The sequence below is a fragment of the Carcharhinus amblyrhynchos genome, chromosome 12, assembly GCF_965287045.1.
Source record: "Carcharhinus amblyrhynchos chromosome 12, sCarAmb.v2.hapA, whole genome shotgun sequence".
NCBI classification, from domain to species: Eukaryota; Metazoa; Chordata; class Chondrichthyes; order Carcharhiniformes; family Carcharhinidae; genus Carcharhinus; species Carcharhinus amblyrhynchos.
The window spans coordinates 76,996,592-77,013,523 of record NC_137335.1 but is presented as its reverse complement, the minus strand read 5'-3'; the positions used below and the strand labels follow the sequence as shown (position 1 = coordinate 77,013,523).

Sequence of the window (16,932 nt, the reverse complement as noted above, 5' to 3'; positions counted from 1 at the left end):
AAGTTTTAAAGTTCAAATGTTTATTGATTAGTCACAAGTAGGCTTACAGTACCACTGCAATGAAGTTACTGTGAAAATCCCCTAGTCGCCACACTCTGGTGCCTATTCACTGAGGGAGAATTTAGCTTGGCCAATGCATCTAACCAGCATGTCTTTTGGGCTGTGGGAGGAAACCCATGCAGACATAGGGAGAACGTGCAAACTCTGCACAAACAGTGATTCAAGCCAGGAATTGAACCCAGGTCCATGGTGCTGAGACAGCAGTGCTAACCACTGTGCCACATGCTGCCCTCATACATCTTAGTACATATTACATTTTTGAAGTAAAACATCCAGTAGACCATTCAGTCCCACAAGCTTGCTCCAAGATGGGAGTGTCTTTCAGTGTCAATATATTTTATTTTAATTAGAAGACTCAAATGGTCTCATTCGTCATTTTTGAGAAGAAAGTTGAGGAACAATACTGACACTGGAGGAATTGCGGAGGAGATTCACTAGGTTGATTCCAGAGTTGAGAAGGCTGGCTTATGAGGAAAGGCTGAGTAGACTGGGACTATACTCATTGAAATTCAGAAGAATGAGGGGAGATCTTATAAAAACACAAAATTGTGAAGGAAATAGATAAGATAGAAGCAGGGAGGTTGTTTCCACTGGCAAGTGAAACTAGAACTACTGGGCATTACTTCAAAATAAGGGGAAGCAGATTTAGGACTGAGTTGAGGAGTAACTTCCTCACCCAAAGGGTTGTGAATCTGTGGAATTCCCTGCCCAGTGAAGCAGTTGAGGCTACCTCATTGAATGTTTTTAAGGCAAAGATAGATAAATTTTTGAACAGTAAAGGAATTAAAGGTTATAGTGAGCAGGCAGGTAAGTGGAGCCGAGTCCACAAAAAAAATTAGCCATGATCTTGTTGAATGGCGAAGCAGACTCGAGGGGCCAGATAGCCTACTCCTGGTTCTTGTGTTCTTGAAAGCTTGCACATCTTTCAGTGAACTGTGTAAATGTACTGCTACAGTGGTGTTAATAACTTTAAAAACTCACCTGGCATAACAAAAAAAAGAGTGCATTATTAATAAGGTCAGAATACCAAGCTGAATTTTAAAAAAAGTTGGAAGCAGTAATATTTTTAAAATACATTATAATTTGGCCTATGACTAACCTGATACATTGCATTTAGTCATAACTCCAAAACAAACTACAAATCCAATAAAAAGTTTAAAATGAACAGAGCAACCAAGTTAAAACAGGGTTATTATATATAGATTTCAATGGGCTTACCTTCTGCTGTCCATTGTTTGATGCATCCCGTTATTAACCCCAAGGAACTAGATTCCACGGCTGCTGACAAAATTGCTTCAAGTTTCTCTTCCTTAGAAAAAAAAAGAAATGCTACAATTGAGTTTGCACTCCTGATAGTACCTCACCCCAGCTTTAAGGGTCTGTTTCCATAGACACATCCACAAGTCCCTCTGAAATGAAACAGGACCTCATGTATAAAATAACCTTGTACAATATGCCTGAAGGTGAATAATGAATCATTGCACTGATAAGGTGCACAACAGACATTATACATTTCATCATTTTAAAAATTCAAAAAACTTTTCAAAATAAATAAATTACTGCAAACTCAAACAAAAACATATAGCCTACATATGAAGGAGAGTGAGACAAAGACAGATATGCACACACACACCCCCAGTCTCTCTATGCGCAGAGGGCGCGCAAGAGGGGGAGAGAGGGCGTGCGAGAGAGTGTGAGCGCGTGTATGTGTGAGAGAGTGTGTGTGTGTGAAAGAGAAACTAATTAAGCAACTTATTCAAATTTTAAGACATTTAATGGGACAAACGCCCACTGGTTTAGAGATGTAAAAGTTGTGTGTCAACTTTGTCACCTTCATTTCTATTCAGCAACGCCCTGCTGAAACACATTGATTAACCATTCTCAATGAAATCAAGTTACAAGACTGCATCAAAGATTTAAGCAAAAGCAGAAGTAAGACTTAAACAGAAAGTTAATTTAATTAGAGATCAAACCAGGCTTGAATTATTGCTCATGTGTTCTTGCTTTCATCATCTGACAAAAATGGACAAAAGTAGCTGATTCATGGAATTGTTCATAGAAAAGGTTGTCAATGATGCATTCATCAACTACTATATGCAGCGCTATACATTTGTTTGTTTAGCTCTAAATAGCTTACATTCAAAGATGACAGTGAGTTACTCCATTAAAAAATAGGAAAAATGCAAAAGTGCACGGAGTTGGGGGTAAGGTGTTAGCGTGGATAGAGGATTGGTTGTCTAATAGGAAGCAGAGTTGGTATCAATGGGGGCTATTCTGGTTGGCAGTTGGTGACTAGTGGAGTGCCGCAGGGATTGGTGCTGGGGCCTCAACTGTCTACCATTTACAAAGATGTTCTGGAGGAGGGGGCTGAATGTAGGGTAACAAAATTTGCTGATGACACGAAGATGAGTGGAAAAGAAAATTGCATGGAGGGTGTGGAAAGTCTGCAGAGAGATCTGGATAGGCTGAGTGAGTGGGCGAGGACCTGGCAGATGGAGTATTTCTTACGTTCAAACTATAATTTGTGAAGTTCAAAACTATTCAATAAGCACATCACGCACCAAATCATTTATTTGCCTGTTGGCAGCATGCTTGACCTTGCTTAAATTTTTCACGGTTCCACTGCCTCTAGAATTGAAGCTCTGAAGCAGTCAGATCTCCTTGGGACATAAATAAATAAATGGAAGGCAATGAAGGAATTAGATCCCATCAACAATGAATGTTTAGACAGCTCCCTGTAAACGTTGCTTAAGGCAGAGCATTTTTCTTGTCAAAAGATAGAGTCAATAAAATCATGTTCCCTTGTCAAAAGGCCCAATAAACATCTCGCCAATCCTGGTGAGCAAGTTACATGCATGTAGAAAGCAAGCATCAATTTAAATGCTGAGAGATTAGAAATTTATTTGGTTGCAAGCTTCAGGATTCTGAGGACACTTGCATAGCCAGTAGATATAAGTAAAATATTGTGGATGCTGGGAACATCTGTTGATAAAGAAACAAAATGAACATTTGGAATCAAATATGACTTCTTCAGAATGACTGTAGTAATGATATCTGACTCATTAACTCTATTTCCTCAACATAGATCTTGCAATATCTGCAAATTTCTATAGAATCTATTGAATTTCATAATTCATGTTTTGTACAAATATAACTTTTAGTTTTAGGGAAATTAAATTTGTCAATGTAAGGTCATCTGGAAGTCAAAGTAGCTAGAGCATGCATGGTACTTACACATCAAAAAGTACTTCCATGTGTACTCAAGGTCAGAGTTAGAAGGTTGAGAGCCACAAAATGGCAGGTTGGCCCAGCTGGCCAGTAAGTCTGAGGAAGTCTCTTCATTAGAGATATGAATTATTCATGTAATTCTCCAGATCAAAGGCAGGTTGAAGGGCAACAAGTAAACAAGGTTAAGTTCTTACAGCATCCACATATTTTTCAGAGAGAGACAGCGAGTGAAAGAGACACAGAGAGGGCTTTAAAGCAACACAGTGGACTAGGAGACTCAAGCAGAAGCTGTTTCATGAGCTTCCTACTGGCCACCACTGTCTCCATGAGTTGCCAAGCGCAGGAATTTCAACATCATTAGCTCTGTGCCAGAAATCAACGTGGAGCTAAATAAATCATGGAAATTCTAATTTCCATACAATTTAAATGCTATTACTGGGCCCAGGACTGAAATCTCTCGATCGCTTTCCAGGAATGTTTCACTCCAGCAGGGTTTAGTACAAGTCCCTACATGCGGGGAACTGGCAGTCCGACCCCACTGGAGTGAAGGGAAGCCATTGAGGGCCCCCCCCCCTGTAGGGTGCCAGGGTGGGGATGTCAGTCTGCATTGGAGAGGCGGAGGGGAAAACTGAGGCAGGTGGGAACACTGAGGTGGACCACAGCCAGGGTCGAGGCTGGCCCAGGCATGTTCGGGAGGGCCAGCGAGTGATTGGGGCAAGGGGAGATTGGCAAGGCCAGTGATGCGGGTGCCATGGGGCTGACCAGTGATCGAGCACTGAGATTGGCTCATGCGCAGTGGCCTGCTTAGCGCTATGCTGCCAGCCTCTCCAGTGGGAAAAGGCCTCGCCCACTGATTTTTGGAGTGATTTATACTAGGGCTCAGACAGGGAGACAGACAAAGACAGAGAGACACTGGAGGTTCGAGTACCAGACTGAGAAACAGAAAATTAATGAATTCTTAAGGCCTGTGGCACACCATGATCTTATCCCAGGATGAGTGAAGGAATCTTCAATATCCTGTAAGGCACAGAACGGGAAGTGATCCTTTGAGTCTTTTGCATTTAAATAGCAAGGGTTCATAAAATATGGTGTTAAGTACTTGCTTTATTTAATGCTTGTATAGTGAAATGTTTGTTTAAAATGCAAAATCTGCCGGCATGAATCTTTTAACTCATGAGCTTCAATTTTTTTAATTTAATAGATTCCCTTGAGATCATAACATTTGCTGAGTATTTCCAGCACTTTTGTTTTTATTAACTGCAAGTAGGTGTAAGCTAAACAAGCAGAACGCACCAAGAATGAATAAAGGGACAAAAGTTGTTTATAGATGATGGTAGTAGGGGGATACAAAAAAAAATAGAAAATTGGCAGAACAGGTTTCAATCTAAGTCATACCTCGCATGCCCTCAGGATAACCAAAAGCACATCAAAGATAATGGACTTGTTTCACTGCGAATTTGCACAAAACAAAATCCCCAAAACAACTGACATGAATGATCAGTCTTTTAAAAAAATAGAACATAGAACATAGAACATTACAGCGCAGAACAGGCCCTTCGGCCCACGATGGTGCGCCGACCAGTTAAAAAAACAATGACCCTCGAACCTAAACCAATCCCTTTACGTCCATAAACCTATCCACAGATCTCTTAAACGCCCCCAAACTAGGCGCATTTACAACAGCAGCAGGCAGGGCATTCCAATCCCTCACCACCCTCTGGGTAAAGAACCTACCCCTGACATCCGTCCTATAACTACTCCCCCTTAATTTAAAGCCATGCCCCCTCGTGCTAGCTTTCTCCATCCGAGGAAAAAGGCTATCACTGTCCACCCTATCTAAACCTCTAATCATCTTATATGTTTCAATAAGATCCCCTCTTAGCCGCCTTCTTTCCAGTGAAAACAACCCCAAATCCCTCAGTCTCTCCTCTGTCGATTAAGGGAAGAATGCAGAACTTGAGTCCTTCGCTGAATTGGATCACTTATATCCACCTAAACAAGCTAAACCGGGACTCGCCTTACTTAATACTTCATCCAAAAGCCCATTTCTGTACTACACTGATGTGTCAGATTAAATAAAGTGCTTGATTCTTGGGAATAAGGTTTGATACCACAGCCATGGTACTGCTAAAAGGAAGTAGTACTTTACTGAACATGATTCTAAAAGCAATTGGTTAGGAAACACACAAAAGTACAATTGATATCCTAAAGATAGCCACAGCAAAAGATGCTAAACAAATATTAAAACAATTACTTGAACAAATGTTCAAGCTCTAAGAGAGAAGTTGGAGGGAAATTAGTCCAAAATATTTTTAAGAAATGCTGAATACTTTAATAAATAGATAACAATAGTAAACTGAATTCTGAAAGATTCAGAAGATCTGTGAGGTAGAAACAGTAGCTAGATAAATCAAATGAAAGGCTAGCAATCTCTTAGACCTGTTGGCATAGCACAAACCAAGGATGATCACAGAGACAAGTGAATATATTTGTTGGGTATTAGCAATTTTCACAAAAGCATTGAGCACTTGAGGATCTACAGAGTACAGAGTGAAACAAGCAAGGAAATCACGTGCACATATTTTAATAGAGCAACAAATTAAACCCAAGCAGTTATAGGTCTATTGGCTTAACAGTAACAGGCAAAATAATGGAAATCACCCTGGAGAGTAGACTGGAGGAACACTAAATGACAATTTATTCAAATTAATAAGGTAGCTTCATTTGATTATAAAGTTAATTATTTCAGGAACCTTTGTCTACACTTTCTGCTGCCTCGGCAAAGCGGCCAACATAATCAAGGACCCCACGCACCCTGGACACACGCACTTCCACCTTCTTTTGTCGGGAAAAAGATACAAAAGTCTGAGGGCACATACCAACTGGCTCAAGAACAGCTTCCTCCCTGCTGCCATTAGACTTTTTCATGGATCTAAGTTGATCTTTCTCTACAACCTAGCTATGACTGTAACACTACATTCTGCACTCTCTCCTTCTCTATGAACAGTATGCTTTATCTGTTATAGAGAAGCGCAATAAACAATACTTTTCACTGTATACTAATACACATGACAATAATAAATCATGATGTGGAGATGCCAGCATTGGACTGAAGTGGGCACAGTAAGAAGTGCCAGTGATAAATAAAATCAAAAAAAGTTAGATAAAAAAAGCTAAAACAAAATCCACTTTACAACATAAATAATAGGCTATAAAAAAGGAGTTAGAAAACAAAATTTGATGGGTCAAATAGCTTTTGCTTATCTTTCAATCTATCAATAGAAGATTTTACACCTCTCTTATTTTCAACTTACTTGTGAGAGACAAGAAGGCTGTACATCTGCTAGCCTTGGAGACAGAAGGCCAGCCATCAGGCAACGACTATAACCATCAGGTATAGCTTCACTGAGAAAAGGACCAGTTTTCTTCAAATAATTTAATGTCTAGAAAACAACATTAGATGTCAATAATGCGAGGAACAGTTCTTCAAAGTTCTCAGTATAGTAAGTGTATGATCATAGGATAAACATTATGACATAAGGCCAATAAAACAGAGCATTTTCCTGTAAACTGAGTGAGGACAGCTCACTCAGTGGAAAGTTGAACATCTAGCAAAAACACAGTCAATTCATGACAGTTTCTACAGAGGCCGAGCGATTATGGATCATAGGCATCCAGTAAATAACTGAGAAAGCACAGTCCCAGGGGCGCAGATTGGTTCGTAGGACTGCTGAGGAACAGTGCAGGATCTTTAAGGAGATCTTTTTCCGTGTTCAGAAGAAATATATTCCGATGGTAAAGAAGGAATGTAGGAGAAGGGATAACCAGCTATGGTTATCGAAGGAAATAAAGGAGAGAAGTAAATTAAAAGCGATGTGTTCAGAGCGGTTAAAAGTAGTGGGCGAGTAGAAGATTGGGAGAGGTTTAAAAACCAAAGAATGACAAAGAAGTTGATAAAGAAAGGAAGGATAGACTATGAAGCTAAACTAGCACTAAATATAAAAAAGGACAGTAAGAGTTTTTACAAGTATATAAAGAGGAGGAGGCTGGCTAGAGTGAATGTTGGACCCTTAGAGGATGAGAGGGGGGATTTAGTGGTGGGAGATGAGGAAATGGCAGAGGCCTTAAATAAGTTTTTTGCCTCAGTCTTCACGGAGGAGGACGCGAATAGTTTGTCGGATATTAAAGATAGAAGGATGGTAGGAGTTGAGGGCCTGAATGCGATTACTGTCACTAGAGAGGTAGTGCTCAATAGACTAAAGGGACTGATGGTGGACAAGTCCCCAGGACTGGATGGAATGCATCCCAGGGTTCTGAAGGAAATGGCAGAGATGATAGTAGATGCCTTAGTTATTATTTACCAAACTTCGCTGGATTCCGGGGAAGTGCCGGAAGATCGGAAAACGGCTAATGTTACGCCGCTGTTTAAAAAAGGTAGCAGGCAAAAGGCAGGGAATTATAGGCCGGTTAGTTTAACGTCTGTTGTTGGAAAAATGCTTGAATCTGTCATCAAAGAAGAAATAGCGAGGCACCTAGAAAAGAATGGTTTGATAGAGCAGACGCAGCACGGATTCATTAAGGGGAAGTCGTGTTTGATGAATTTATTGGATCTCTATGAGGATGTGATGAGTGCGGTAGACAGAGGGGAACCGGTGGATGTGGTGTTTCTTGATTTTCAAAAGGCGTTCGATAAGGTGCCACACAAAAGGTTGCTTCAGAAGGTTAGGGGGCATGGAGTTGGGGGTAAGGTGTTAGTGTGGATAGAGGATTGGTTGTCTAATAGGAGGCAGAGAGTTGGTATCAATGGGTGCTATTCTGATTGGCGGTTGGTGACTGGTGGAGTGCCGCAGGGATCTGCGCTGGGGCCTCAGCTATTTACCATTTACATAGATGATCTGGAGGAGGGGGCTGAGTGTAGGGTGACGAAATTTGTTGATGACACAAAGATGAGTGGAAAAGCAAATTGTGTGGAGGGTGTGGAAAGTCTGCAGAGGGATCTGGATAGGCTGAGCGAGTGGGCGATGACCTGGCAGATGGAGTACAATGTTAGCAAGTTTGAGGTTATCCACTTTGGCAGAAATAGTAGTAGGAGGGATTACTATTTAAAGGGCGAAAAGCTGCAGCATGCTATGGTGCAGAGGGACCTGGGGGTCCTTGTGCGTGAGTCGCAAAAACCCAGTCTGCAGGAGCAGCACGTGATCAAGAAGGCAAATGGGATGCTGGCCTTTATAGCAGGGGAGATAGAATATAAAAGCAGGGAGATCTTGCTGCAACTGTACAGGGCACTGGTGAGGCCGCAGCTGGAGTACTGTGCGCAGTTTTGGTCGCTGTACTTGCGCAAGGATATATTAGCCTTGACGGGAGTGCAGAGGAGGTTCACTAGGCTGATACCGGAGATGAGGGGGTTGGACTATGAAGAGAGACTGAATAGACAGGGTCTGTACTCATTGGAGTTTAGAAGGATGAGGGGGGATCTTATAGAGACATATAAGATAATGAAGGGGATGGATAGGGTAGAGGTAGAGAGATTCTTCTCGCTCAGAAAGGACAGCAGGACTAGAGGGCACAGCCTCAAAATAAAGGGGGGGGGGGGGTGCAGTTTAGAATGGAGTTGAGGAGGAACTTCTTCACTCAAAGGCTGGTGAATCTCTGGAATTCTCTGCCCGTTGAAGTGGTGGAGGCTACCTCGCTAAATATATTTAAGTCACGGGTAGATAGGTTTTTGACAGACAAGGGAATTAAGGGTTATGGGGAGAAAGCGGGAAAGTGGAACTGATCCACTTCAGATCAGTCATGATCGTATTGAATGGCGGGGCAGGCTCGAAGGGCTAGATGGCCTACTCCTGCTCCTATTTCTTATGTTCTTATCTCCTTTCAAAACTTGTGTGATACTAGTTTTAAAATGAAAGCCTTCTGGAATGAGTGTTGCTACTGAGTGGCTAGCTGGGGATTACTACATTACACTGAATTTGCCCAGAATCAGTTTCCACAAAGAAAACCTGGTGTCAAGAACCAGTCTAAGTAAATTATACCACAGTGAACTGTTGACTTGTTGAAATAAGTGATGGCACAGACCAGAAGAGGAAATAAAGCCAAGATCCAATTGAGTAATAGGTAAAAATGAATGCCAGCCCATGACTACAATGGTGGAGTGGGTCAGTGTCTTGTCTAGAAAACTGGAACTCAAAAACAGTTTACACTCAGTAACATAGCACAAATGGCTATAGTGAAATCAACAAAGATATTATTTTGTCAAGTACAAAAGGATTTAGATGTTACATAAATTCTCTCTCCTATGTTGACTTATTTTTCTCCCCTTTATAACCTCCCCACCCACCACAGATACATACATAAAAGACTAGTCGAATTTCTAGCTGTAGTGGTGTTTGGTCAGCTTAAATCTGAAATCAGATTTTTTGTTAATTTAAAATGATCTCAGTTAAATAAAGTGACACTGAATTATTGCTGTATTAAATAACATCAGAACTCACCTCTTTTTGAAATCCAGAGCATGTTATATGCACAAGACCTGAATTTATCAAACATGTTGCATCTGTAAAAATAAAAAACATACTTTTTAATACAAAAGTCAGTTAGATTTTGTTCAAGCTCAGTATCTCAAACAATATTGGCCTCCAATTTAAAAACATCTACGTTTAGCAACTCATTCAAACAAACAATGCAGATTAGTTAAAATCCCACCGTATTACCATTTATACTAGTAGCATTCATAGGAGATCAGTAATGAACAAAAAACTGATGTATAAACTGAAGTACTTGGAAAACAATGCAAAGACATTGGGGTGAGATATCAACAACCAGTTCCAAGTTTTCTTGAAGTAATAAATAGCACTTTTTGGGCACATTTAATGTAATACAATGTCCCAACTTCATGGAAGCATCATCAGACTTAAATTTAACACCAAGCCTACAGAACAGTTAGACCGAGTGATCAAAGTTAACTCACCTAAGTGGCCATTACACAAGCATGAACCTTTAAAGTTACATAAATGTTACATTCTACCATAGCACCATAGAAGTCTTAAACCACATGAGTACACTTACCAAAATTGTAGGTGCTAGGATTGAAGAACTGCTCTGGTGGGGGATAAGAAGGAGGAACTCCACGACTCAGGCTTCTTTCATGTACCAAAACATCCAGCAGGTAATATGGAAAGGTCATGCACACAATAGCATCAAGGGACCATAATGCAAAGTAGGGACAGTTATGGAGTTGCTCTCCTGCCCTGTACAATAGAAACCACAAAATTAAAACATCCAGTCACAATTACAATTTTCAACAAGTTTAAGATCTTTCGAACCCATGACCTCTACAACCTAGAAGGACAAAGCAGTAAGCACTTGGGAACACCACCATTTGCAAGTTCCTTTACAAGTCTCTCATACATATTGACTTGGAACTATATTGCTGTTGCTTAACTGTCACCGGGTCAAGATCCTGGAACTCTCTTCCTAACAGCACTATGAATTGTAATGGTTCAAGGTGGCAGCTCACTACCACCTTCTCAAGGGCCATTAAGAATGGGCAAAAAAAGGTCCATGAATTTTGGCCTAATATGAATAAACAATAAAAATGATCAATACCTGACCTGATGAAAGGTCACTGACCTGAAGTACTATCTGTTCCTCTCCACAGATGCTGCCTGACCTGCTGAGTATTGCCAGCACTACTGACAGCTGCAGTATTTTGCTTCTATACAATTTGAAAATTTGTTTCTGCACTTTGAAAGAATCACACAGGAACAATGCGGATGCAACACAAACTTAGAAACTAAAAGCAGAGATAGGCCATTTGGCCCTTTGAGCCTACTCTGCCATTCATTTCGATCACGGCTGACCTTTGGGTGAAGAAATGTCTCCTCACCTCAGTTCTAAAAAATTTATTCCTTATCCTCAAACCATGATCCCTAGATGTGGATTCCCCCACCATTAGGAACATTCGTTCTGAATCTAAACTGTCTAACCCTGTTAAAATTTTTTACAAGTTTCTATGAGATCCCCTCTCTCTTCTAAATTCCAGTGAATAGAATCCTAACTGACTTAGTCTCTCCCATTCCAAATGTTCCATAATGGCCTGTACAAAAATTAATCATCCGGAAGCTGGATCGTTACAATGGATATGTCCTTCTTTCTGTTGATTGTGTTAAGTGTTTGAATAACCAGTGCATAAACCTCAGTTTCTTTTGCAATTACACATAGAAGACACTGAAATTTATCCCAATGTAATCCAAAGTCAGTTTTATTACACTGATGTGGGCAACAGGTTTTCATATTAACTGGGAACTTTCCAAGCTTAGCTGGGTACTATCCGTGCTAAGCCACGCCCAGATAACTCGTTTAAGTTCTTGCTGAGCTGAAGTCATGCAATCAAGCCAACAAGATGGTGCACTGGCTTGAAAGTTTGTGGTGTTCTGACAGGAAGGAAAATGATTTTATGTTTTCAACTCTTCTCTGCTCAAACTGAGGAATATCAATACCAGGAAATGGAACATTCCTTTCTACTGGGTGAGCACTACTGAGCAGACAGTCAGATATGTAAAAGCTACCTCCATTCCTATATCAGCATCAGGATAACAGTTACTCCTGACCAGGTCCTCTCATGTTCAATATATGAGCTTGCCAATTTGGTGCTTCATGATTGTTCATTAAAATTTTATTAATAGTTATGAATAGAAAAATAAGGAAATCCAGATTTCATACCTTAGTGAATCAGGCATCTGTGCATGATACCAACGATTGATATCAAAAATACCTAGGTAGGTGGATGGCTTTCGTTGCCCATATGTATTCACCTGCCAACTGAAAATAGACACACTGGTGTCTGGCGAGCTGGCTGTAAGCAAAAGGATTTCACTAAGCTTATTATAAACAAATCAGCACAAAAATTACATTAATAACAATTACAATGATATATTCAATTATTTTTGTTCTGTACAATGCAAGGATCAGTGTAGAACTTCGTATCCTCTGAAAAAAATTGTAAATTCAATTCAGGAGATCACTAGACAGCAACAACAGTCCAAAGTAAAACAACACATTGGAAAACTTTGAATAGAACTGCTTCATTTTTTTAACAATTGTGCTGTGGGAGAATTTTTAACCTTATCTGAGAAAACTAGCTGGGTAGTTAAAATCATCCAAATCACTTTCCTTTGATTACCTGGTTCCCGCAAGCCTCTGGACAGAAAACTAAGGTACCCAGTCAAACATGGCAAGGTCATTCATTAAATAACATCAGATCAGGGTCTGATGTTATCATTGAACCCCGACTGCAATTGTAAGTAGGCCTGAACAGGAAAGGTGTTGCAGCTTTCCTGGAGAGCTGAACAGTTGGGATCTGTTGGGAAGATGAAGAGGCTTGAGCATATATGTATTTATAAAGAGCAGGAATGCGACTCTGGGTTCTACTTGGGAATTTTACCCACTTCTGCATGGCACTTTTTTCCTTCTGGGACACTTTCTTGGAATTCTCTTGCCAGCACTTACCAGAGAATGTCAGCAGGTGGCCATGGGGAACCAGACTTTCTTGCAGCATATTAATAATACCCACATGTTTAATAGTCTACAAGGTTTCTACAGCAATGGCTGAGTCCCGAATTCATCTCACCACCGTCAAAACCTATTCAGGGCTGACATCTTGTAAATTTCAATCCATAAACTACGTAGTAGTATCACTTGCGATCAAAAAATTCCACTATTTCTCAATTAAATGAATGTTGACAGCCTGAAGCTCCCAATCTTTCTCAAAGGGATTTATGGGCAGCTTTGGACATAAGCAGTAACACTGCCATTTGATCTTCAAAAGCAATCTACTAGGGTTTACCTGCTCTATATAAGTAATACTTTAAACTCACCCTCAGTCACATTTTCTTCTCTATCACCATGATTGCGAAATTTCTCTATAGTCTGGCAACCCAGCAGCCGAGCATTGGTATTCCTAGTCCTTGAAGAAAATACTTCATAGGTAAGATCTTGAGTATAACGCTCTTCACAATATTCCAAGCCCTTCAAAATAACAAAAAGTCTATTTAGAAACTCTGAAAGCAAGTTAGAATGCACGTTGCTGCTGCTTAGTGTGCCACTAACCTCTATGGCACATGTTCATTCTTGGAGCATAGATTTCCAATCATGTCACCAGGGCCCAAAGGTCTACAAAATCAGACTTTTGAAGTTTGTTGCCTTAACATATTTCAATTGTCCTATTTCATATTACATTCCATACATATTGCTAGATAATCTTTGTATGTTTATATCTAAACCTCGATTGAGAACCAAGGAGTTGAAGTAAAGGTGCAAGGAAAATCTCAGGACCTCTCTAGAAATGACCATTATCAACAGCATTATATTAACCACGGGTTGAATTTTATATCCTTTGCTGGATGTTGGTATCAATTGGAGGGTACCGTGTGCATTAAGGGCACCCCCACTTGTGGGCCTCACTGCCTGTCACCCGAAGACCACCATCCCTCCAGATTTCTGATCCCCACCCACTCTAAAAGCCCAGAACTTTCTTCTTTCTACATCTCCTTGCAGTACTGGCAGTGTCCACTACTGAGTTCTGGCACTGCTAAAATTGCTAGACCTGCTGTCCAATCCAATTGACTGACAGATCTTGAGGGTAGGACTTGCTGTCCACTGTGGGGCTGAACTCCAACCTTCAGAAAGACAGAATTGTTATAGCATAGCTCAATGTTATCATTGCGGAGTAGGCTTTTTAAGAGTTAGTCTGTCAAAACCGACATTTCTTCTGGGAGGGATGAGCAGTCTCACAACAGCTCCCCTAATCGTCATAAAATACAGTCCCATAAAATTTGTCATTCCTTCCTCACGTTATCCCCTTCACAAGAGTGAACCTGAGCCACAAGTTTGTGAATCAGGTAATTGTCTAAGTACACTTTGTACTTACATCATTGTGGTATAACAGATATACCAGATGCTAACACATAGGAGCATGCAGGAAAATGGAGGCAAAACCAATATCTGCCATGATCGAATTGAAACTGTGGAGTAGGTTCAATAAACTATTCATCCTATCCGTTCTTCTAATTTGTGTTCTCATCCATTGCATAGATTGCTGTTAACAGTGAATCAGGTTGGAGGATTCATTTTTTAACCGGACACCACAGCAATCACTAACTGGATTAGACTTTGTTTTAAAATTGCAATTACTTTCAATATTTTTGGCATTCATATCGTCTATCATTAATCTATCCCTATTTAGACTCAAAAATTTGCCATTTGTTCAACATCAACATGGGTTATTACTTTGTGAATGCATCAAAATATATTGCACATAGTAAAACAAATGTGTACCTCATAGAGGATTTGTCCTGATGTTAAACATTTCCGATCGCCAAATGCCAACTGGAGTAAGTGTAGGCTTACCACGTCCCCTTCACTAAAAGGAAAAACAAAGTAGTAAACTAAGACTACTTTAAACGACATATGTAGCCTGTGCTTTAAAATGATCAGAACTTAAAATGAACAAACAAAACTGAAGATTAATTTTCTTCTGGAACATTCAATACTGGAAGAATTGGGCAATGCAGTAGATTAGATGCTAGCCTTTGACTGTTGAGATTAGAATTCCAATATTATGCAACATTATTTACTGCTATACTATCATTCAAAATTAATTCTGGATCCCCTGATCTCAGCCCGAGTGGACAGCAAGAGCAAGAACACTTCCTCTGAGCTCAAGTGGGCCCACGCAATGACTACTGACACAGGATATATGTCACAAAACAGGCCATTCAGCTCAACCAGTCCATGATCATGTTTATATTCCAATTGGGCCTCCTCTCATTTTTCCTCACCTAAAGGTAGAATTGAGATTGAGATCATGAGAAGTTGCTTTCCTGCGATTGGGGCCAAGATGCACTGTTATAGATTTATGCTGCACCTAACTGCAAACCCAATTTTGGAATGATTGATTATGTAGCGGATGGGAAGGGCGGGATCATGCAAAGGTCTGCTGGCTTTGGGTGGGATTTTCTGGTTTTGGGGTGGGTTCGGCTGGAAAATCCCTCCCAAAGTCTTCCATGCTTAGTGTTAATACTAATCACCTCACGAAGCAAAAAATTTACATAAAACATGAATTACTCTCAATAACCATACAGCAACATGTTTATAGTTTTTCCATACATAATTTTGGACACTCACCTATCCTGAGCAGACTGCACAGCCCAAAGATAACAGCAGTTCCGAGGGTCGTTCTCAGGCTCCTGAAAGGTGAATGCATAGACAGGTACCTTCCCTCCTTCCAACTGTGAGTAGTATCTGCACCAAGGAAAATGGTCCCATCAAATCAATTATTTTCAGGAGTCCATTAGAATGTGGTATCTGCTGTTACTACATTGAATGCATGTTTCTTCAGAATCCCTCTCTCCTAGTCATAACAGTTGATGAAACTGAAACTGGTTAAATTGTAGGGGATAAGAGGGATCTACCAAGAGACCTAACAACTCCAAATAGCACTACAGATAAGGTAGAGACAATCACGATGAATGAGCATGCAAAATCCACACTTTGTAATACATACTCTTTTTTCAAAGTCTTCAAGTTCCAGAGTTGAACATAACCATTAGCAAAGCCAACTACCAGCTGGTTTGTTCTGGGCACATAGCTCATTGCAGTGGCTGCTACTGCAGATGGGCTCTGCAACTGGAAGCAGAGGTGTCGTCCTTCCCTCATCACAGTTTCCCTCATTTGAGGAATTTCCGCAGGGGATCTATTGACCACTTCAAGATCTGAAAAGACATCAATTCAGAATGCAGCAAGTGAAAATGCTCCCAAACAAATGTTTCAGCACATCCAAGACTAATTCACAGGTCTGGCTGGACGATCAGCTGATCACACTGAGTCTATTATCAACATCTTAAAAGAGCCATTCTTAAAGTAATATTTTCAAATGTGAAATAACTTCCACTTGTAGAACTAAAACCAATAACATATGGTCACAAATTTTCTATGTGTATATGAATATAGGCAAACCAGTTTATACGCCCAAGTCAGAGTTACAGGACCATGGCCACAAAAGTAATGGAAATCCACATGGGAACAGAAGAGCTCTGTTTTACAATGCCTGTCTCCACTAATTGGTTTATATTAATAAGGCACATACAGATCTACGGGACCAATGTATACGGAGGGCCCCTCTCAGGAGGGGAGCTAAAAAAAAGATTCCACTCCACTGTTCTTAATCCTCCCAATTTTTCAACTACCCTTCCAACAACTGCAGTAGCAGCACGAAAGATAAAAACACTAAAAAGAGTGAGCAACAACAGGAAAGTCGGGAAGCTCAGCCTCCAGCATTCAATCCATCAGACAAAGCATCTACCCTGGCAATTTTTCCATTAGGCTTCACCATTATGGTAGGCGATAGTGAAGCAATGGTAAGATAATGATGGTTGCAAGTAAAAATGCTAAGAGTTAATACAAAGAAACCAATAACCAAGTACTAGTATGAAATGATCATTGATTGCAAGGAACAGTCAATCTGTACATCAAGGTGAGGTTGACATTTGAGCACATCTTGGCCTGGATGTCAGATAAGCAGTATGACAACACAGAGGCAGTGGGAAGATCGAGAAAAATTTTGTTGCGAAAGAGAGTAGCGCAGTT

General features: G+C 40.4%; 1 protein-coding gene across 2 annotated transcripts in view; it reads right to left on the bottom strand.

Annotated features, from left to right (window-relative positions):
• Positions 1-16,932, bottom strand: part of ahctf1 (AT hook containing transcription factor 1) — a 97,773-nt gene that overhangs the window by 49,640 nt on the left and 31,201 nt on the right. For both annotated transcript variants that reach the window (XM_080200775.1, XM_080200776.1), the window contains 9 exons: positions 15,851-16,058; positions 15,472-15,588; positions 14,623-14,707; positions 13,164-13,314; positions 12,010-12,142; positions 10,354-10,535; positions 9,780-9,841; positions 6,603-6,731; positions 1,279-1,369 (listed from right to left, as the gene is read on the bottom strand). In XM_080200775.1, the coding sequence (XP_080056901.1) occupies positions 1,279-1,369; positions 6,603-6,731; positions 9,780-9,841; positions 10,354-10,535; positions 12,010-12,142; positions 13,164-13,314; positions 14,623-14,707; positions 15,472-15,588; positions 15,851-16,058 (1,158 nt within the window). The remainder of the gene's footprint in view (positions 1-1,278; positions 1,370-6,602; positions 6,732-9,779; positions 9,842-10,353; positions 10,536-12,009; positions 12,143-13,163; positions 13,315-14,622; positions 14,708-15,471; positions 15,589-15,850; positions 16,059-16,932) is intronic.